This window comes from Mastigoproctus giganteus, chromosome 4, assembly GCF_048544385.1.
Source record: "Mastigoproctus giganteus isolate SK-2022 chromosome 4, ASM4854438v1, whole genome shotgun sequence".
Classification (NCBI taxonomy): Eukaryota; Metazoa; Arthropoda; class Arachnida; order Uropygi; family Thelyphonidae; genus Mastigoproctus; species Mastigoproctus giganteus.
This window is the reverse complement of record NC_143578.1, coordinates 100,747,949-100,769,835: the sequence shown is the minus strand read 5'-3', so window position 1 is coordinate 100,769,835 and position 21,887 is coordinate 100,747,949. Positions and strand designations below refer to the sequence as shown.

Here is a 21,887-nt window from a genome sequence, read left to right as displayed (position 1 = left end):
AATCAATTCTATAGATGGATAAAATACCATTTTTTTTTTTTTTTTTTACTGGAATTTCCTGATTTTATTAGACTTGTGACTTTTTTTTTTTGGGAGTGATTGTAAAAATACAGTAAACAACTGATTTAATAATAGTTAATAATAAAATCGAATGGCACTTGGAAATCCAGTATATATATATATTTAGTTAGCAGTTCAGTGCATCCAGAGTACTAGGTATGAGAACCAAAGAACATAGAGTATAAGCTAAAATAATTTTTAAATTATAATGTACAAATTAACAAACCAAACTTTTTTTTGTTTGTTTGTTTGATATTTTCAGTGCAACTCTAGTACTAGAAATACATATCAATATTTGACTATTAAGGGATTATACTGCACTTTACTGACTTCATGGAATACCATTAGGCAAGTCATTTTTCTTATTTGACAATTTCTCTTTTCAATTTGTCACCAATACAATCGTGAATTATACTGCAGTATAAAAATTAATTTTATAAACCTCGCCCTGCCGAAACCTTTGCACTTGCCGAAAGTCGGTCCGGCAACAGCTGAACTATATCCTCCATATATAGCTCCCTTCTATGTACAACAGCCAAGGGTGGGAACAGTTTTATCTGGCAAGACCTAGGTTCTCAATCCAAGCATATGGCCGTCTCATTGGCATGAGCTACGCAAGCATCTGCATCCTGTGCCGCAGCATTTTTGCTCGTCTGGGATGGGTACTGATGGTAATGCTAGAAAGAGGATGCAATGTGTAAGGAGCACAAACACTGAATGAATACTTAATGATTGGAAACATGCTATATTTTCAGACGAAATATCATGCATACTTCTTCCAACATCAAGGAGAGTTTACGTCTGGCAAATGCCAAAAGAAGCACATCATCCTGACCATCTTGTGCCAACTGTCAAATATGGAGGAGCAACAACAATGGTTTGGGCAGCAGTATTTTGGTATTCTTTAGGTCCAATCATCACCCTGAACGGTCAGTTAAAGCCGTTGATTACCTTGATATTCTGAGTGACCAAGTTCATCCCATGATGCAAACATTGTTCCCCACAATCGATGCCATGTTTCAAGATAATAATGCTCCAATCAGGGCCAGGCAAAGGTACTTGGGGGCCCGAATGCAAAAGAGAGTTAAGGGGCCTCGTTTATTTATGTTGAGACTTTGAGGCTCCTAGATCGGGGGCCCGGTGCGGCGTATCCCCTATCCCCATTTGCACTGCCCTAGATCCAATACACACAACCAGATGTCCAACCTTGGTTTGAGGAGCATGAAAATGAGACTAAGCATCTCCCATGGCCTGCAAAATCACCAGACCTAAACATTATTGAGCCACTGTGCCGTATTTGGAGAAGAGAGTGAGAAGCAGATTTCCTCTACTTTCTTCACTCAACGAGCTTGAAACATTCCTCCATGAAGAATGGTCCAGTATTCCTCTTAAGACAGTTCAAGATTTATTTGAATCTATTCCACGTAAAATATAAGCTGTTTTAAAAACAAAGGATAGTCCAACACCATATTAGTGGATACATGTAGCCTTTATCGCAGGTGTTTCCATTATTTTAACCTCTCCATATATGTTTATGATATTTCTTGAAGTGATAATAATAAGAAATTGGGAAATGTTTGCGGTAAGTTTTGTTTCAGGCACAACAACTTTTTTAATTGAATTTTTATTTTCTCTGATTAATAGAAGTGAAATCCCTTGCTAGTTAATTATTAATTAACTAATCATAATATATATTCGTAAATGTAATTCGTAAATTACATTTAATGTTAATTAAATGTAATGTTAATATTCATTGTTTTTTAATACTTATTTCTTCCTGTATTTTAATAACACTTACGATAACACACATTTCACATTTCTGCTGTGATTAATATAATAACCAAATAGTTATTATTCATGATTTATATATTTAGCAAACTGGTAATTAAAAAAAAAGGAGCAAAAAGGAATTAGGGGCAAACCAAGAATATCCTGAGCATCAACCACATTGCCGATTCATTCCTCCAATCAGCGCACAGTAACACGTATAATAATCAGTGCTCTGCTTCAGCTATAAGATATGGTATATGGATTAGCCTATGTGATATGTATGAAAAAAAAGAAAAGAAAAGAAAAGAAAAATATAATAATTGTCTGATTTCTGTTTCTACAATTTTAATGAAATTTGGGATGGCTCGACAAATTTTTCTGAAACAGACAAATTAAAATTTCATGAAAATTCGTCCACTGGGAGTAAAGTTTGTTACTGGCGAACGCACACAGTGAAGACAACAGGTACTTTTATGTATTTTGTGGAGTATTGCCTTAATAGAATAAGGGCAATATTGTAATAAAGGTGCCCTCGTGGGTAGCACAGTTGGTAGAATCGCCCTCCTCCCCACAGGTTGTAATTCGAACTCAGGTCTTTTCTACTTGGAAAAGTTCTTAATTCATGTTCTTAATTCTGAATATTCGTGTTCTCAATTTGTGCATTCTACAGTAGCAGCTCTATTGCCTAAAGGCCAGAGTACGAACAATACGCAACACAAGAGTTTAGTTCAGTACTGTTCTTTATATTTCGCAGTATTAAAACGTTTGTATCTAAACAGATCTGTAAAAATAGTTTCTTTCTGATTATATTTGTATATGCAATTTTTTTTTTTTTTTTTGACTCTGGTCAAAAAAAAAAAAAAAAAACGATCATAAAAGTAAAGTGCAGCCATTATCAACCCACTGCAGGATGGAAGCCTCCTCAACAATTCATGTTGAGGGAAATGGACCATAATCTGCTACCCTAGTCCAGTGCGGGTTGGCCGATCGACCGTTCTTAGCAGTCAGAGGGGGCCTTGAACCCCGGTTTACTCAAAGAGCGTGTGCTACTGCATCCCGCCCCTGACCACTCGGCTACGGAGGCCTTGCAAGTGGTTAATGTGGAAATGCAGTAGTTGCAATAGTAATAGATTTGACGCAGTTTGAACTCACTGGACTTCTAAATGTAGTTAATCATACATTCGTGTTAAAAACATAACCAGCAGGGTGCAAAGGGTGCATTTTCACCTCCCCCATCAAGAAATTTGTTTATTTTTCTATTATCAATTCAAATTATTACAAACATTCTGCTGTTACTTTTAATATTCTTCATTTTAAGATAATTAAAAGCAAACTAGACTTAGTTTTCTAAATTAAAATTAGAGGTTGTTTTTTTTTTTTTTTTTTTTTTGACTGTGCAATAACACATAGCTAAAACAGCAGATACTCCCCACTCCCGCCAGTTTTCTGATGACGTGTTTGACTTCTATAGGAAAGATCGATTTTGATATTCCTGTTGGGTTTTGGGGGGGGATTCCTATCTCTTGCCTCCATTCTCTGGGTGTACCATCTGAACTAAATCGTTCAGGACATTTATGGACATCTTGTCTTATTAGAAATAATAACAACACTTTCCTAGAAATTTTTAAAAATTGTACATGTTAGCACAATAGAGAGAGAGAGAGAGAGAGCTTTTTGCAGACCAAGTGACAAATATTAATTATAAATAAATCGGTCAACTACTGAGAGCCTGGCACTCAGGACGAAGGGTCCGTAGTCACGAATGATCGTTAGTGTAGTATCTCAAATAGAGAGCTTTATGGTAACTGAAAAAAAGTTTCTAGTACCCCGGCTTAGCCTAAAACTGAGGAACTAACGAAAACGTTGTCTATTTGAGGCTTTCCGGTTGTTGTGAATGACAAGGGTGGGAGAAGCGACTGGCAAGTGAGGGCTGTGCAAGACTCCGCGCAGGCGCCTCCCCACCACCGCCGCCTCAACACTGGCTCTATGAGTACAACCTTGCCGAGAAAACTCCAGCTTTGAAAATTGTTAAAAAATACTTCTCGTCGCAAAATTTATAAATGACCTTTATAGAATTATAAACTAACCATTTAGCAACCTTTTTGTCACCAAAAGGAGAGTTAGTAAAAAGAAGCGCGCTATCGAAGTGCAATAAAAATTTGGATTTTAATTTTAATACAAAAAGTAAATGATAGATCTCAATCGGAATAGTTTTCTCTTGATAAGCATCGAATAACGCAAAACTAATCGACGGAAATAGAGAGGGGGACATGAAAATTACTCACATTTTCCTGTCTGGCGCCGCCATTTTTAATTTTAAAATTATATTTTAAACCTACTCGTTGAGCTCTTTACAACAGTGTATCATAAGCTATAGGTTGTTGACAACATTTTTGCCCCAATAATTTACTCCCCCATTTCTCAGACAAATTTTTGTCAACAACGATTAATATGGCGTTATGTTGATCCACATGATGTACAAACCCATGCAAAATTTAAAGTTAGACTACGGACCCCAAAAAGAAGGGTTTAAAAGTTTTCGCGTGTCGAGTGCCTCCAATGGGATAAAGACAGTCCTTAGCAAGACTGAAATTATGCATTTGACTTACTTCGCTCCTCTCAGATAGTCCACTGATTCTATTGAACTATGAATTCTGACCATATTTTTCATACATTTTCTAGACTTGATCGGAAATTATTCTTGCGCAGGTGGAATACATTGACTGCAACTTTTTGGAATGGTTGTTTTGAAGATTTTCTAGCGCATTGGCTGCTGTGGTTTATCGCATATTAAGTTTGTCCGTGTTTACTGGCCAGCTTTCATGTTATGCTGGCTGAAGAATCCGGAATTACTCAGCTCAACTTACTCCTTTCGTCTAAAATTGGTTAAATCCAATCTCGATTGAAAAGTCATTTAAGAATTCTTCGCATCTTTAACAGGATTAAGACTCAGACCTCTCCAAACGAGTGACTATACCATTACGGAGGGCCTTTCTCGAGGATTTTTCCATTTCTTCTTCTTTTTTTTTTCCCGCTCCATACTGAGTTAACTGATATATAGAGAAGGTGGTAAGATTTTCCCACCGAAAATCCTTTAATTTTTCAGAATGAAATTTTTGAAATATCAGGTTTTACAATTGAAAACAGGTAAACCGACCTTTAGAACATATGCACTTTACAGACATAATGCGCAAGACGTGCCATAGTCTCAATTGTCTTTTTACGGAGGGTTGATTCAGCCTTCAGCCTTTTGTTAACGATTTTGATATTAATCCTGTTTGTGACGTATGGCAGCAATGTAATTTTTTTTTTCCGCAGGCGCAGTCCCAAACCTCATGAACAGATGTATCAGTTGTAGAAGTTGTTTTAATGTCGACAAGCCTCGAAATTTGGACCCATGGTTGGAAGGATACATAACCGCACTTTCCGAAGAAGGGTACAGTTATGCGAAAATTATTGATAGGTGCAAGTCGAAAAATTTTAGTGTATCGAAGTTCGGTATCCATAAGGTTTTGAATGGCAAAGGAAAATTCAGCGAAGCTTCTGCAAGTGGGCGGAAAACATCGAAGAAACTACAACTGCTCCAAGTCGAACGAGGGAGGTAGTACGAAAAGTGTAGTCGCTCGTTGTCGGTGAAAATCCAAAAGCCCAAAGAGCTGTAGTGTCACGTGTGGGAACATCCCAGTCAACCATTTGTCGCATAATCAACGAAAATTTGCAACTGGAGAAGAAGCACAAGGGCCTCGCACACCACCCAGGAGCAAGCACATTGCAGAGCGGGTCAATGCTCGAAAACTCTACAAAAAATATCTGGCAGGTGAAAGGTGGAAATTTTTTTTTTTTTTTTATGTGAACCCCAAACACGAGAGGTATTAGAACCTATAGTACTTAGTACCGTGCTTGGGTTGGAGGTTGAGAAGACGAAAGAAGATATTTGTTGACATTGGACTTGAACTTCTGTAGATTGTAATTTTCAGGAAATACGTATGAAGGAAGGTTGTTCCAGAAAACGGCAGTTGAATGAATAAATGAGGAAGATGAAAAGTTGGTTCTGTGGGTTTGAAGTTGGACAGTAAATGGATGTTGGCTGGTAGCCGCACGTGTTCGGACTGTTTTGAAAGAGAGAGCGGGAATTATAGAAGCCAATTCAGAAGAACAGTGCCCATGGAAGTATCTGTAAAAAAGGCAAGCAGCAGAAACAGTGCGTCTATGAGAAAGCGAGTGGAGAGACTCTGTTAGAGTTGAGTCATTAATTAACCTAACTGCCCTCTTCTGAATGGAATCAAGAAGCCTGAGAGAGGTTTTGGGGGCACCACCCCAAATGTGGGAACAATATTCCATGGCAGGGCGGATTTGCGATTTATACAGAGTGAGCAGCTGTTTGGAAGAAAAGTAACGCCGAGAGCGAAAGAGAAAACCAAGTTTTTTAGATGCAGAGGAAGCAATATTTGTAATGTGCTTGAGCCAAGAGAGATTAGAAGTCAGGGTAATCCCCAAAAGAGATATATCCTTTTGCCTAGAAATTGGAGTGTCACTAAAGATAAGCATAGGAGCAGAAGAATCCTTTTTGCGAGATATAAGACAAGACTGAGTTTTAGAAGGGTTGAAATCAACTAAGTTGTCTTTGCCCCACTGGAGAATTACCTGAAGATCGGCATTTAAGGAATTGGTAGCAGATTTTCGAGAACTTGAAGCTGATTGAGCAGGACAAGATTTCTCAAAACGGAAAGTTGAATGCAATGTGCTATCATCGGCAAAACTATGGATAGGATTTCCAGTCAATGGAAGAAGGTCATTGATATACAAGAGGAAAAGAGTGGGGGAAAGAACTGAACCTTGGGGGACACCGGCATTAGTGGAGAAGTTAGAAGATAGAGAGCCATCTACCATCACCCTCAGTGAGCGATCAGAGAGAAAACTGGATAACCAATTACTAAAAACAGTTGGCAAACCATAAGATGGAAGCTTGTTTAGAAGACCTTTATGCCAAACACGATCAAAAGCCTTTGAGATGTCAAGAGCAACTACTTGTGTTTCACCGAACCTTTCCATTGAAGTAGTCCATAAATGGGTAACATAAGCCAGGATATCACCAGTGGATCGACACTGGCGGAATCCATACTGGTGATCGTTGATCAGACGGAAGGTTTCTAGGTAGTTTAAGAGTTGGCGGTTAATTGATTTCTCCATTACTTTAGAAAGAGTAGAAGTAATTGCAATGGGACGATAATTGGATGGGAGGGATTTGTCACCCTTTTTAGGAACTGGCTGGATATGAGCAAATTTCCAAGCAGAAGGAAAAACACCTTTGGAATAAGAAAGTGAAAAAAGGCGGCAAAGAATAGGAGTAAGTTCAGGAGCACAGATTTTGAGAACAAGTGGAGAAATACCATCAGGACCTGGAGCTTTCTTAGCATCAAGATTCATCAAAATCCTTCTGATATCCTTTTGACGGAAGACCACAGGAGGCATTGAATGGACCGTGTTGGGAATGGTGGGAGGTGTTTTGCCAAGTTCATTAATACATGAGCTGGAAGAAAAATGGGATGCTAGCAGGTCAGCTTTATCCTTGTCTGAAGTGACAACAGAACCATCTGGTTTGGACAGAGGTGGAAGCAGAGATGGGCAAAAGTTGCGGCCAATAGCTTTGGCAAGAGACCAGAATGCTCGGCTACCATTAGGGCAAGAAGCAAGTTTTCTACTCTTAGCCCGTTCAAACTCTAGTTTGGACTGATTAATAACTGCTTTACAATTGTTGCGAGCTTTGGTGTAGGCAGAAAATGAAACTGAAGAATTAGAAACAAGCCAATCACGATATGCAACATTCTTCTCTTGAACAGCCTTAGCACATTTATTGGAAAACCAAGGTTTAGATAAAGGATGAGATTTTAAAGTGGAGTGTGGGATAAAGGATTCCATTCCTGCAAGAATAATTTCACTGACACGATCTGAGCAAACGTTGACATCAGAAGTTTTTGAAACAGTAATCCGACCAAGGAAAAGAAGAAAAGAAGTCACGCAGGTCATCCCATTTTGCATTCTTGTAATGCCAAACAACATGAGGTTGGGAATAGCCATGAGATAAAGGTTCCATTGGAGAAGAGACAATCACCAAGTTGTGATCTGAAGTGCCTAAAGGACCTCTCACTTCGACCGTGTACTTAGAAGGGTTGTTTGTGAGAAAAAGATCAAGCGTATTGGCTGTATGATTCGGATTGTCCGGTATTCTTGTAGGTAAATGAACAATCTGTGCTAGGTCATTAGTAATTGCAAAAGCCTCAGCATCTCGACCTGCTGGGTCGGTGTGACTAGAAAACGGAAGCCAGCTGGAGTTGTGAACATTAAAATCACCAAGGAAAATTACCTCACTGTTAGGAAAGTTGGACTGGAGAAAGTCAAGTTGCAACGAGAGGAAGTCAAAGAGCTCCAAGTGATTAGTGGAGTTGGGAGAACGGTAGAGACAACAGATGAATTTGACACAATGAGGTAGAGAGATTTTAAGCCAGTGAAGATCGAAGAGAGGAGATTCCAAATTGCCAAGTCTCTGACAGGGAATATCAGAACGGACATATGCACAAGTACCACCTTTGAGGCGAAAGGAATCGTACAGCGAATAATTTGAGCATCTGAGATGAGCAGTAGTTGAATCAACCGATAACTGAGATTCTGTCAGAAAAAGTACATGTGGTTTGGCAGACTGCAAGTGGAAATGGACATCGTTGAGATTAGAATTGAGACCACGTATATTTGTGAAATGAATTAGGAAGTCCTTGGGAGGTTTAGATCTTTTCACAGATAAGCTTCTTCTATTAGTTTGACAATTCATGGTGTATTCAATAGTAAAAAAAGTGGGTGGGACATGCTGTATGAAGTAATGAAATTTTTGGATATGGCGTACATGTGGTAAGAATATACCCAGATCCTTGACATAACGTGGCCTCGACAATGCTCCCCGCATACACACTACTCGGACTCCCTCCAGTCACTATCTGGCAGAGTAGAGGTAGCAAGATTATACACTAGCTGATCCGGAAGCCTCCTAGAGAGTTACCAATAGGTTCGGTCCGGTGTACTAACTAGCGGCCGGCCTGCGAAAACCGTTTTAGAGCTGTACCCTCGAAATGTAAGGAATATTGGATCTCGCCACGACGTTCATCATAACCTCAAACGTCATCAATCATACTGCATGATGGAAGAGATAGGGAAGGGTTGACCGGAACTTAGCTCTAGAGACTAAACATGGGTTCCACCACTTGAAGCCTCCAATAAGCAAAGTGGTGGTATTGCACCGGTTGATGAGAGTCATCTACCACCTAGTACTGCCTGGTAACATAGAGGGGCGGCGTTCCTCCATGTGGTGTGGGCGCCACACCTCGACCCCTGCTTACGTTGGTTCACACCTGGGTGGTCACCCACCATGTGCTTGTGCATGGAGGTTATACCCAGGATTACTAACAGTCCCACCATCGTGAAGGTGCAAGCAGAGGATTTGGCTGTCACAGACCGTCCGGACTTCGCCGAAATTGGGTCCACTTGACTTGAGTGTCACCCGAATATCAGTTCCATCAGCGTTTTAGACTCCCAGGTAACAAGTACAGCTTGTCTGGCATATCTGAGAGAATGTCTGTGACAACCTCAAGGACCAAAAATTCGTAGCAACATTGGACGAAACATGGGTGTACCTCTCCTATTGCAACAAAATTCGGGCAATTTATTACCGTCCACTTTCCAACATGTGTGCATCAGTGAAAGGAAAGTTTTGGCCGAGGTCTTATGGTTGTAGCCGGTTTTTGTTATAACGGCAAATTTGAGTTGCGTAGAGTCGCTAAAAACGTGAAAGTCAATTCAGTGTATTACCAGACTGAAGTTCTACAGCCGTTGTTTGAACGTGAAATACCCACATTGTGCGGTTCTGACGCTGAAAAGGTCTGGATGCACCAGGATAAGGCATCCAGCCACAGTTACGTTCCACTCGTGCTTTTTTGAGGATAATGGAAGCGGTGACAGGTATTCGTTCGTTCGATCCCGTTTGAAGATATACCTGTTAAATCACCTGACGCCGCACTCATGGATTTTTGCGCATTCGGACTTTTGAAAAGAGCTCTCGGAAACCGCCGCCCCAGAACTGTTGAAAGTTTGTGGAAAGTCTGCCAGCAAAAATGGGACAAGATCGACTTGGCAGTTTTGCAGCGGGCTTTACTTCAATAGAAATGGCGATGCCGTGCGATAGTCCATGAGCAGGGAAAACTAATAGAACACAACCAGTGGTGGCTGCCGGAATTTCGTAGTTTTAAAGGACTGTCAAAATCGGTATCAAAAAGCTGAATCAACCCTCCGTATACTAATCTAAACCAACCTAACTCAATCATTCAGTTATTTATAGGATCACAAAGAGCCAGATGCGCTAAAGTTCTCGTTATCTATATACAAAGAAACAAACATAAGTACTTACCATATGGACAACTGCTGACGTTATTTGTGCAAAAATAGTCCTTGCTTCATTTTCTGGAAGTCGGCCACCGTTGGATATCCTATAGAATAATTCACCACCTTCGGCATACTCCATTACTAAATAAATTTTCGAAGGTACTTCCACCACCTCGAACAAGCGAATGATGTTAGGGTGATTCACATTTTCCATGCTACTTATTTCCCTGTTTAGCATCTTTTTGTTTTTAGCTTGTAGCTTGGATTTATCAATTGCTTTCACGGCCACCTTTTCTATAGAATAGGAAAAATACAGCAATTAGTTAGCTTAAAATCCTAAATGTATGAATACACAGGGTGGCCATAAAGTCCTATCCCACTTTTAAAAGTAATAACTAAAGAATTACAGGGCGTATTTAAAAAATGGTTTTTGCAATGTAATCAGTATATGTCGGATTTTTTAATAGAATAAAATAGCTCGAAATTTGACAACCAGGGGATCGCAAAGTAATTAATTTAGAAAAATACTTCAAATTTAAAATTGTCACCAATCTTTACTGGCGATCTTCACTTGATTATCATCATATTTTAATAAGTATTCAATAAGGAGCATTGTGTTCTCCACAGCTGCCTTCAAAATTTCCGATGGAATATTCACTGCAGATGGTGTGTCCTTCGTCGTAGCCAAGTCGTCACGCACGAGAGTGCATATGTACACGTGCTTTGAATGACCGTGTATCAAGCTCACGTGACTATTGAATACATTGCTGCTTCTTGCATTATCTCATTCTTGACCATGTGATAGACAGAGGAGTTCCAATACCCATGTATAACCAGAAAATTTATTTTTTATTTAAACGTGAAGTTGAAGGAAAATCTTTGTAAATACTGTACCATGTTTCAGATATCTCCACAACCAAAAGTCTGTTGGAGTTAAATCGGTCGATCTTGTAGGCAAGGGATAATGCATTATTTCGTGAAGGTTTCTTGTAGGAGCTGTTGGACATTATTGTCAATATGGGGCATAGCACTGCCCTCCATAAAAAAATATGCTTCCAAGTAAACCACATTTTTAAGAGAATTTTATGCCATTATTGTGCCATTAATTGTGCATCTCTCTCTAAATACCCTTGATTGTTAATGGTTTCAAAGAAAATGGACTAATAATAGCTTGTGGCGTAAAGCCCACTATACTGTAAGTTTAATGGGTTCAATGATTCCTCAACGTGAACATGAGGGTTTTTTCTAGCACAAATTAAACAATTTGTGCCCATCAAAGTGAAAGTGCGCTTCATCTGTCCATAAGACGTTAAATAATCATCATTCTCAACCTCATTAGTCATCCACTGGATGAAATTACGATGGCTATGATAGTCTCATGGTTCCAATAAATGTAGATTGTTTGATTTTATAAGGATCATAAGGAAACACGTGGAGACCTACCTTTAAGGCTTTACTTACTGTGCGTCAAGGAATACCAGCCGCATGAGATGTATAGCGAATATTAGATAATCTCAACGAATTTGATCGGGCTTGTTGTTATTGCACCTCATCAAATCACTTCTTGCGGTCCTAATTTTAGGTAATCTTCAAAACGCCTTACAATATTTAATACGGTTTTTCTAGAACAAGGAGAGCCTTGAGATATTTTTCTATCATTCATTCACTCTAAGGGCTGTAATAACACTATTCTTATAATAAATTTAATTAAAAGTGTTTATCTTTAGGCAATGCTTTAAAGCGAATGAACTTGGTAACTTAAGTTAAGGTTCTAACTTCAAACTTTATCTTAGCGACTAAGAACAGGACTGTGACGAACAAGCACTAGAATTCTTCAATCCCGGAGTCACCCTCATATTCTGATTACAATGCAAAAAAAAAAAAAACACTTTTCGAGACGACCTGTTTCGACTTATTAATTTTTAAAAGTGGGAAAGGACTTTATAATCACCCTGTAGGATAAAATTAACTTCTTTTTTTGGAGGGGGGAGACTACAACGACAATGACGACAACAACAAAAATGAAAATATTCAGATATTGGAAACAAGATCTGTGCAATTCCTTTATGAAGTTCAAATCATAGAACAATATTCTGTGGTACACTTTAACATTTGGGTTACTTTCATTATGTTTAAGGTTTTCCATAGCCGAGTGGTCAGTAGCGGGAGTGCAGTAGCACACGATCTTTGAGTAGACCGGGGTTCAAGCCCCTGACTGCTGAATACAATCGATCTGCCAACCCGCACTGGACCAGCGTGGCAGATTATGGTCCATTTCCCTCAGCATGAATTGTTGAGGAGGCTTCCATCCTGCAGTGGGTTGATAATGGCTGCAATTTACTACTTTTCATTATGTTCAGACATAATTTACTTTATTTGAGAAGTCAACATTAAAGAATATCAAAGCACGCAAACCCTTTGATTTCGATTTCATGCAGAATGTCAAAGGGAATGAAAGTTGAGCGATGCGAACTATTGTAAATAAATAAATAAATAATAATAAATATGAGAGTTACCTCAATATCCAAATAGATCTTTTTTCAATTTCCGGGATCAGATATCTGGGGCTGGTTGAAGTCGACGTGTTCCAGTGCTTGGAGGGTTCACGTACGGGAAGTATGAGCATATTGAGGTATTTTAGGTTATTTATTTATTTAAGTTCAATGTTTTTAATTTAATGTAATTTTAATTTTTGTGGTACCCAATGTGTACCACAAAACCCTCCCCACACCATTACACTGACAAGATGGTTCATGGACCATCTTGTCAGTGTAATGTCAGTGTAAGTGCAATGCTTTGCTTTAATTAGACAGTCGGATTCCCCTGGTCCGTGCCAGTTCTGAGTTGGCTGTTATTTGCCGGCTGAAACAGCCATGCCAGGCGGGCCACCCGGCATGCCGCACAGCTGAGGCATTCCACGAGAAGGCCCCGACGCTGGTCCGGGCTCAACCGGTCCATCACTGGACAGTTTCGCCCAGTCCCGGTGCAGTGCCATACCCGCTTCGGACTCCAGCCCGACCGGCCCAGTCCTCAGAGCCAATTCTTGTCCCGAGGTTACGGATCCGTCTTGCCGACTTCCCTTACCTACATTATTCTACATTACACTGACAAGATGGTCCATGGAATAGAGATCCACAACCATTCGATTCTCACCTATGTGAAACATTTTGAGTCAACATGGACTGGCATCACTGTGCACGCTTTCGACACCTCGTTGAATCCATGCCACTAAGAATGGTAGCGGTTCTGAGCTAAAGGAGGCGGGGAGGCTTGCCAGATATTAGGTAGATGTAACTGATAAAGTGGCCACTCAGTATATTGAACAGTGCAATTATGGAATTATCGAATAATATTATGCTGATCGGTTGAGGAGGTTTAAAGCATTATCGTAGTTCAATTTCCATTAAAGTTAGTAACAGATGACTCGCTCATCACAAAACTAATAGTCTTTAACAGCGGGCTCGCGCTCATATTGACCAGTTCTTCCTTGATATTTTTTATCTGCTCCCACTTTCCAAACAGACGATCAGATGTATTTCATAGTCGAAGGTTCATTTAAATACTTTAGGTAGGGATGTGAAATTCAGAAGTGTTCATAGGTCACAAAAACATTTCTCAGGGTTACACACCCTTGCATGTAGCACAGTTGGTAGAATCGTTGTCTTCCTCACACCTGGTTGGAAAAAAAAAAAAAAAAAAAAACCTGAGTTGAAGTCCCGTCGATGACGTGAGGAATTTTTATGGGCCTTTTTCACAATGTGACTGAGTAAGTCAGTCTGAGTCGAGGGTAGCATGGTTTTCCCTCCCGGAAACTTGGATTTTTCGTCCAGCAGAACAGAAAATAAACAAAAGATATTTATTAATAGTTAAGGCAAAGCTAAGTAAATTTGACAGGTGCTCTCAAAATATTCCAAAATGAGAATTTGCAACCTTTATACAACAGTTTTGGTAAACACGACAATTATGGCTGAAATGTTATCAGAAGCCCTCAATTTGCTTCAGGTTATCATTTTAAATGGAAAACAAAATGAAAAGTTCACCAGGAAAAGTGCAAACTAATATTTAATTGAACCGCCTGATGACAACAGCACACCGTCGAGGCATTGACAGGATCAATTTCCGAAGGTAATCAACTGATAGTTCATGGTTCCAAACACGAATTATGGCTTCCTGAAGTTCACGAAGGATCTTTGGTTTCTTTCGGCAACTGCACATTCCACACGATGCCAACAGTTTTCTGTAGGATTCAGGTCCGAGCTGTTTCCTGGCCAGCTAACAGTTGTAATGGACCGTACTTCCAAACATTTTTCACGTGTAATAAATGTAAACACATTACTGTCGAATCTCTAATGCAGAAATTAAGCTAAAGTAACTACAGAAGTGCCTACTTACACTTTTCGCAGGATGACAAGGAGCAGAATCGTCCTGAAAGATGCAGTTACTTGGCAGGTTGAAATGGTTGGCAGCAATTTGCCTTCCAATATAGCTAGGTATCCATTGGCATTTATGGAATGTTTTATAAACTGCAGGTGACCTACTCCGCGATAAGAAATGCACCCCCATATCATTTGGCTGGTAGGAAATTTCACTGCAGACACCCTGGATGATATTCTTCACCACGTCTACGGCGAATCGTTTGTCTCCCATCAGAGCCATGCAAGTTGAATTTCTTCTTATCCGAGAAAATGACTGACTTCCACTGCTCGGGGGTCCATTTGACATGCTCCTTACACCAAATTAATCGGGCCTTTTTCATTTTTTGTGTGAGGAGGGGCTGTTTCATGGGACGGGCTACAAGTCCATTTTTGAAGAGGCGTCTTCTGACTGTTACTGCACTTGCTACCACTTCTGTATGTTCTTCCCATTTTTTCAGCCCGTACGAAGAAGCTTTACGGTTTTTAAGACATAAGCGCTTCAAAACGTGGTCCTGTTTCTCCCAGTAGAGACTCGTTTGCGTCCGGTTCCTTTTTTCCTATCAGCAGAACCAGTATTCTTGCGTCTGGAAAGAAATCTACTCACTGTCGACCGATTACAAGAGACTCTATAAGCAATATGACGGGAAGAACATCCTTCCTCACGTAAAGCAACAATAGCAATCTTTTTTCGTGGCGTCAACTGCACCTAACTCGCCATCCTGACACAAGCAAGGAATGACTCCAACTCCTGCAGAGAGTGCTTATATAGCTGAAAGTAACAGCTGATGTAATATTACGTCATCACTTACGCGTGTCAATCTTATCTGATGCAATCTGTAAGAAACATTGCCATATTCTTGCGTTATTCGGAAGACAATTAAAATTTTAAGTGGTGATGCACTTTCTTTGAACACAAGTGTATATAGTTCTTAGAGGACCCCGTGGGCCCACAGCAGTGTATATAAATCACACCAGTAATATTATCGAGAGAAATATATAAAATATTTTCATGTATCTCGCCTTGTACAAAACTGTGCGATCTCATACCCATTTATGATGATTCGTATAAGTTATCCATTTTATTTAAATCTTATATTAGTGTAATTTTAATTCCTTTTAAAAGTATCATTATTTACTGTTATTTTCATGCTGGTTTAACCTTGCCATCATGAAAGTTGAAAAGACTTGGGCCACATAACAGATGCAGTTGGGCTCACATGTTAAAACTCCTCCCAGAACAGACAGCATTAAAGGCACTGTTTATCCAGGGGCGACCGTCCCGAGGGTGAAAGGAGTGCACTGTACATGGGCGCCAACGTTCAAGGGGGTCTGAAACTTATATACACATATTTAGAAAATTTAAAGGTGGGCGCCAAATTTCAATTGGTACCCGTGTGCCACATACCCTAGGAACGCCCGTCCCCGCCTTCCACTTACCTTTAAGAAGGCAGTGGACAGCTGATCTAACTTTTGAGAAGTTACCACGTCCCAAGTCCTTGTGAAGTCGATAAAAGCCAATCCTATTTCCAATAACGAGTTCCTTTTGCCAAACCTCATTGTTTTCTTGGTTATGGAGAACCTGCTGATAAGGTGTGAGGTCGCCTGTTTCTGGACAGGAGCTAGAACTTCTAAGGGAACTTTTGGATGTCGTTGAGGATGTAACATGGGAATTCATGACATCAGGTATCTGTATAGGAAGGATAAATAAAACAAAACAAAAAAAATGAGTCCAACGAATTAATCAAAAATGTATAAAAGCAAAACAATGGAAACTGAATTTTATTTTCTAACAAAGAAAAGTACCACGGGATGAGGTAAATGAAAAAAACAGTCATAATTGAACTATGCGTTCATACTTTATGCCCAAGATAACTTTTGGTAGATTTTTTTTTTTTTTTTTACTACCTCCAGTGAATCCTGTGACAGATAAGATATTGTTATCCTTAGAGGTGTAATTAGCTCTCAGCAATAGTGGGATTCTCCACCATTGCTGAGAAAAGCGAACCAAATACCCCATGTATTCATATTTTTAATTAAGCTGTTTTATTTAATTATTTTATTTTATTTTTGTTTCTACTGTTTTTAAATTGCATTTATTCGGCGTTGCATTAAATTGGAAAAAAAATCTAGAGTGATTATTGAAATTTGCAGGAGATCCATTTCTGAATGTTTGCGGTAGGGAGAACAAAACTAAATTAGCATAACTTCAATACATTGTAGGTTGGTTGTCTGGATTAGACCAAATTTTATCTTTCCATGAGAAGTTGCACGACTGCAAGTAAACAAATATAGACTATTTAAATGATGTTTTCTGTTTATACAAAAAATGATGATAAAAATCATCAAGTAATGAAATGTAAATAATTTTATATTATTTAGTCTCCTTAATAGTAAACCCTCCAATTTACGGAATAATAGGGGGAAAGAGGGTACACTTCACAACTGAAATAAATAATTACTCTGTGTGTGTATTAGAAACACTGAAATAAAGTTAGGCAATAAACAAGTTAGTTTAATGTAATGCATTACATTTCAGGCACGTTAGCAAATACTGTAGTAATAATTCATGATTTATAATAATAAAATAAAAAAATAAAAAAATAGCGAAAAAAGAAAATTTAGTTCGCGCTTTTTATGCGCGAACCTTTTTGTTTCTGCGCCACATTTCCAATTTATTCCTCAAATACCAAACGCCAACAAACATAATACCCATGCTTCAGCTTCAATATATATATATATGGATATTCTATGTGGTATATATAAAAAAAATAATAATAATAATGATTACCGGATTTCTATTGGTTCGATTTTAATGAAATTTTGGATGATGGTTCGCTAAATTTTTCTAAAAGGGCCAAATGTAAAATTTCATGAAAATATAAATACTAGGAGTCGAGTTATTACATGCGGACTGACGGACACAGTGAAGGCATACGCGTATTACGCTTATATTCTGACACGCCTGAAAACAAGATTTTTATTTATCTTAACTTTACTGATTGATATATGTACAAAATTTGTACAGTAGAAGTTACCGTGACCGCAATGCCTGGAAACACTATTTCGAATCAGAAGCCGAAGTTGAGATATTGGTGTATATACATTTGTACAGAATCAAACTCCGAATCAAACGGAATCCGAAGAGCCGCACCTCAGCTCAAGCGGGGTTAGGGGAGAGTTTTTTAAGAAATGGAATAGAGTGGGAAGGTGTTTTATTAAAAAAATATATTTTTCGAAATATTATTTATTAATACTGAAAAAAAACGTAACAAACATCCAGTTAGGTACGAATTAATGTGACTATTTATTGCTGAACTTCTTGTGCGAGGTCTCTCAACATCAGGCGAGTTTGCTGTAATTTTCATCTTTAAACATGCTAAGAGACTCGCATTGTTCTGAAGGTTTCTTGATTTATTTTTAATATAGTTCATGTTCGAAAATATTTGCCAGCAGAAATACGTCGAACCAAACACTAAGAGAAAAATAAGTTTGAGTCCAAACTCATTTTTCTTTGAGTCCAAATGCAAATATTTTCAAATTTATATACATGTCCGATAAGCTACTCCACTTACCGAACACAATTTGGTCTTGCTTTTTCAACTCATCCATCGCCGTCCATTTGTGTAGAATTGCAAGGGCAGCCTTTTTCCTCCCCAAATCCTCAATTTCAGTTTTGAGGCTTTTAGCCTTGCACTCCACATGTCCTTGATTTTTAAGTCCTCTAACTCTATTTCATATTGTGCTTCATGTGGGTTAAAAGTTAAAGAGCCCCAGTTACATACTCAAGGAACCACAGGTTGCCGACCCCTGCTCTACAACATTCAGACGCTTTCTCTTTTCACTAATTTTCTTAGGGCAATGATGATGACATACTGTAAGTGAGGTTATAACAAAGAAGCAGGAACAGAGACATATATAATGATATTACAGCAAGGGTGTATACACAGACTGGGACCCTTGCAGTCGGCTGCCGTGACTCACGAGTTCACGGTTTTTTGTCTCTTCAGCACACTCCAAATACACTCTGGTGCAAGTAGGTTTTTACGTCCGTTAAATAGGGATCCGTAAAATCGAGAACTTACTGTATTCCTTGAATTATTACGAGTATTAAATATTGTTTTTAATAAAAAATTAAAGTAAATTTATTTTGCAAGAAAAAAAAAAAACATCTAAAAAGGTAGTGCCACTGAAATCAGAATTGATTTTCTCAAAAAAAAATAAAAAAAGAAAATTAGTGACTGAAGGTATCCTCCCCATTTTCTAATTTTATAATTCTTTCATATATTTTTTTCTTTTCTCCTTCCTTCTTTTTTTTCTTTCCCTTTCCTTCTTTTGTCTCCTTCCTTTTCTTTTTTTTCCCTCATTTTTTTTCTCTCTTTCTCTTAATTTTTTTTTTTTTTTTTTACAAACTGTAAACTCACATAAAATTTAACTTTCAACTCAGCAATTGCTAATATAAATAAAACCTCATCAGTGCAAAAGTAACTGTGATATGTATAGCTCAAATATAAATAAATAACTCAAATATAAATAAAGATAAAATAGCTAAAAAAAAAAATTTATATAAAAATAGCATCAGTGCAAATTTAAACTCTTAAAACTATTTACATATGTACATATTTACCCTAAATACAATCCATTAATTTCTCACTCTTATATTCCTTTTTTCATTAATTCCCTTAGCATAATCCAAAAAAAATTTCATACCAAATCCTATTCTTAAATAAGTCACTGCGGGTGTATGAGTGAAAGCCAATCTTGGAGAAAAATATTTCTCTCTGTTCTGTGTACCTTGCACAATTTTGCAACACATGATCTGTATCTTCAATGTGTCCACATACACACCTCGGATCATTTTCTATTCCCAGCTCTATCAACCTTTTCCTCATTCCATGCCGAGTTACTATCATTGTAGCCATCAGACCCAAGCCCGGCCATAAATCCATTTCTCTTACCTTCACTCCGGGCAGGAAGGCATATGTGACACAGCCTTTGTCAGAATGGTTCCACCTTTCTTGCCAAATACTATATTTCTTGTTGCAATCGTTTTCTCTCTCTGTTTAGAGCCTACTTCCCATATACCTTATTTTCTTCAATACAAGATTTAATCCTCAATATTTATTTTCCATGATTGCATACTCCATTAAAATAAATTTTCTGTTTATACTCCGGCACGACAACCAAGTCAGTAGAGTTTACAATAAATCGTCAATACAAATATTTATCGTATTTAGTAAGTCACGGGCTTGAACCCCGGTTCACTCAAGGAACGCGTGCTATGCACTCTCGCTCCTGACCACTGGGCTACGTCAGGCTACTCGTTTAATCACAACCAAACCAATTGATTCTTTTCCTGATACCACTTGTAATGCATCATTTGAAACCGTTCTACACGACCGCGTCACAACCAAAAGGGCAAGTCTCTGAGCAGAAATTAGACTCCTTTTAACATGACTATTAGTCACCCTATGCCCCAGATGCAAAATCACAATGGGCACAATGATACACTTATAGAGGAGCTCCAGGGATTTCTCTTTTACCCCTCCCCCAAATTCTACTCTAATAATCTTCCTTATTTTATAGTATATAGCCCGCACTTTTTCTTTCAACTTCTGCACGTGAGGCAAAAAGAACATTTTCTCATCCGCATGTACTCCAAGGTATTTGACTACCAGGCATATTCCACAGATGTTCCTAATATCTTCAAAGTGGGCCTTCTTCTTTCACTCAACCTTCTTCTGAGCAGCACCATTTTAGGTTTATCTGTAGATATCTCCATCTTATACATTATTACCCATCTTTCTAATTGCCCCACAGCTTTCTTTGACCTATCTTCTATTTCTCTTCTTGAATTACCTCCCACCATTATTAATATGTCATCTGAATAAGCCACTGGCTCACATCCGTCCCACTACTGAGCCAGTAGCTCATCCATCACCACATTCCAGTTATACGGGCTAATAACTGACCCTTGCGGGATTCCTCTATCCACTTCTTGTGAGATTTTACCATATCTTGTAACTACTGTTACACTCCTCTGATTAAAATAAGACTTTAACACACCATAGTACTGCCCAGAACATTTAATCTCTCTCAGACTTGCTAAAAAACTCTGCCACCACATTCTGTCAAATTCCCCCTTAAAGTCAATAAATATACCAAGTGCATACTTCTGGAGCCTCTTGAACATATGTCACCATTTTATCAATGGTATCTTCAGCAGATTTACTCCTTCTAAAGCCATACTGCCTAGAGATACTCATTCCACTTTTTCCATAATGTTCCTCATCGATTCTCTCCAATAACTTTGCCATTACTGGCAATAAAGCCACTGGACGGTACAAGTCTGGGTCCGTTACTACCTTATTCGATTTTTCAACATCTTTATATGGGCCTCTTTTCATTTAAACATTTATTAAATAATACCAGAAGTTCATTTCCCCATTTCTCTCCAAACTTCTTAATCACCTCAGGTAATAAACCATCATTTCCAGGAGCTTTCTTTAGTTTCACCTTCTCCAACCCTTTTCGCAATTCTTCCTGGCGAAGTTCCAATGCCTTGCAAACTGCATTTAATAATAGATCAAACGGTTGAAATATAAAATAATAATAATAAATTGCAGCATTTTAAATCAGAGATAAGTTTTCAGATATGCGTGTAACGTTTTAATTAGGTTTTAAAGAAAAAGTAAACGGATATTTCCGATTGGAATATGATAGCCAGAAATGAAGAACGAATGTTATCCTAGCGGAACTATATCGAACCATCATTATTAAACTGTTAATGACCCTACTTTGCTGCCCTCTTTCTAGTTTTAATCGAACTACAGCAAAAGCGTCTAATTTTTTGGCTAGGAGCCAAAACAGATAAAATGCTGAAGGTCGCAAGAACAGTTCCTTTACTACAAATACGCATTTTTCGAAATAGAATTACTTTTTTTTTTATATCAGCATTTATAGTTACAGTTCTTTTTTTTTTTTTTTTTCATATTTAATAATTAAATGCGAACTTCCAGAGCGTGGGCATGGTGGAGTCGTCCAATATGTTAGTGTGCTACTTGGCCTTGATGGTTGTTGTTGGCTTACAACCAACGATTCCAAATCGAATCGGAAAGCAACTCCAGGGATGAACCCAGACTGTTTTGCTAGGGGAGCGATAAAACGATGATGATATATGCAATTGAAAATTAAACTCGAATTTAGCTTGAATTTATC

General features: G+C 38.4%; 1 protein-coding gene across 1 annotated transcript in view; it reads right to left on the bottom strand.

The window, feature by feature from the left end:
• LOC150086951 (serine/threonine-protein kinase NIM1-like) overlaps positions 1–21,076 on the bottom strand; it is a 42,017-nt gene extending 20,941 nt beyond the window's left edge. Inside the window, exons 1-3 of the mRNA XM_090372332.1 lie at positions 20,843–21,076; positions 16,110–16,359; positions 10,283–10,551 (exon numbers count right to left, since the gene is read on the bottom strand). Coding sequence (XP_090228458.1) covers positions 10,283–10,551; positions 16,110–16,359; positions 20,843–21,076 — 753 coding nt within the window. The remainder of the gene's footprint in view (positions 1–10,282; positions 10,552–16,109; positions 16,360–20,842) is intronic.
• Positions 21,077–21,887: the final 811 nt, after the last annotated feature.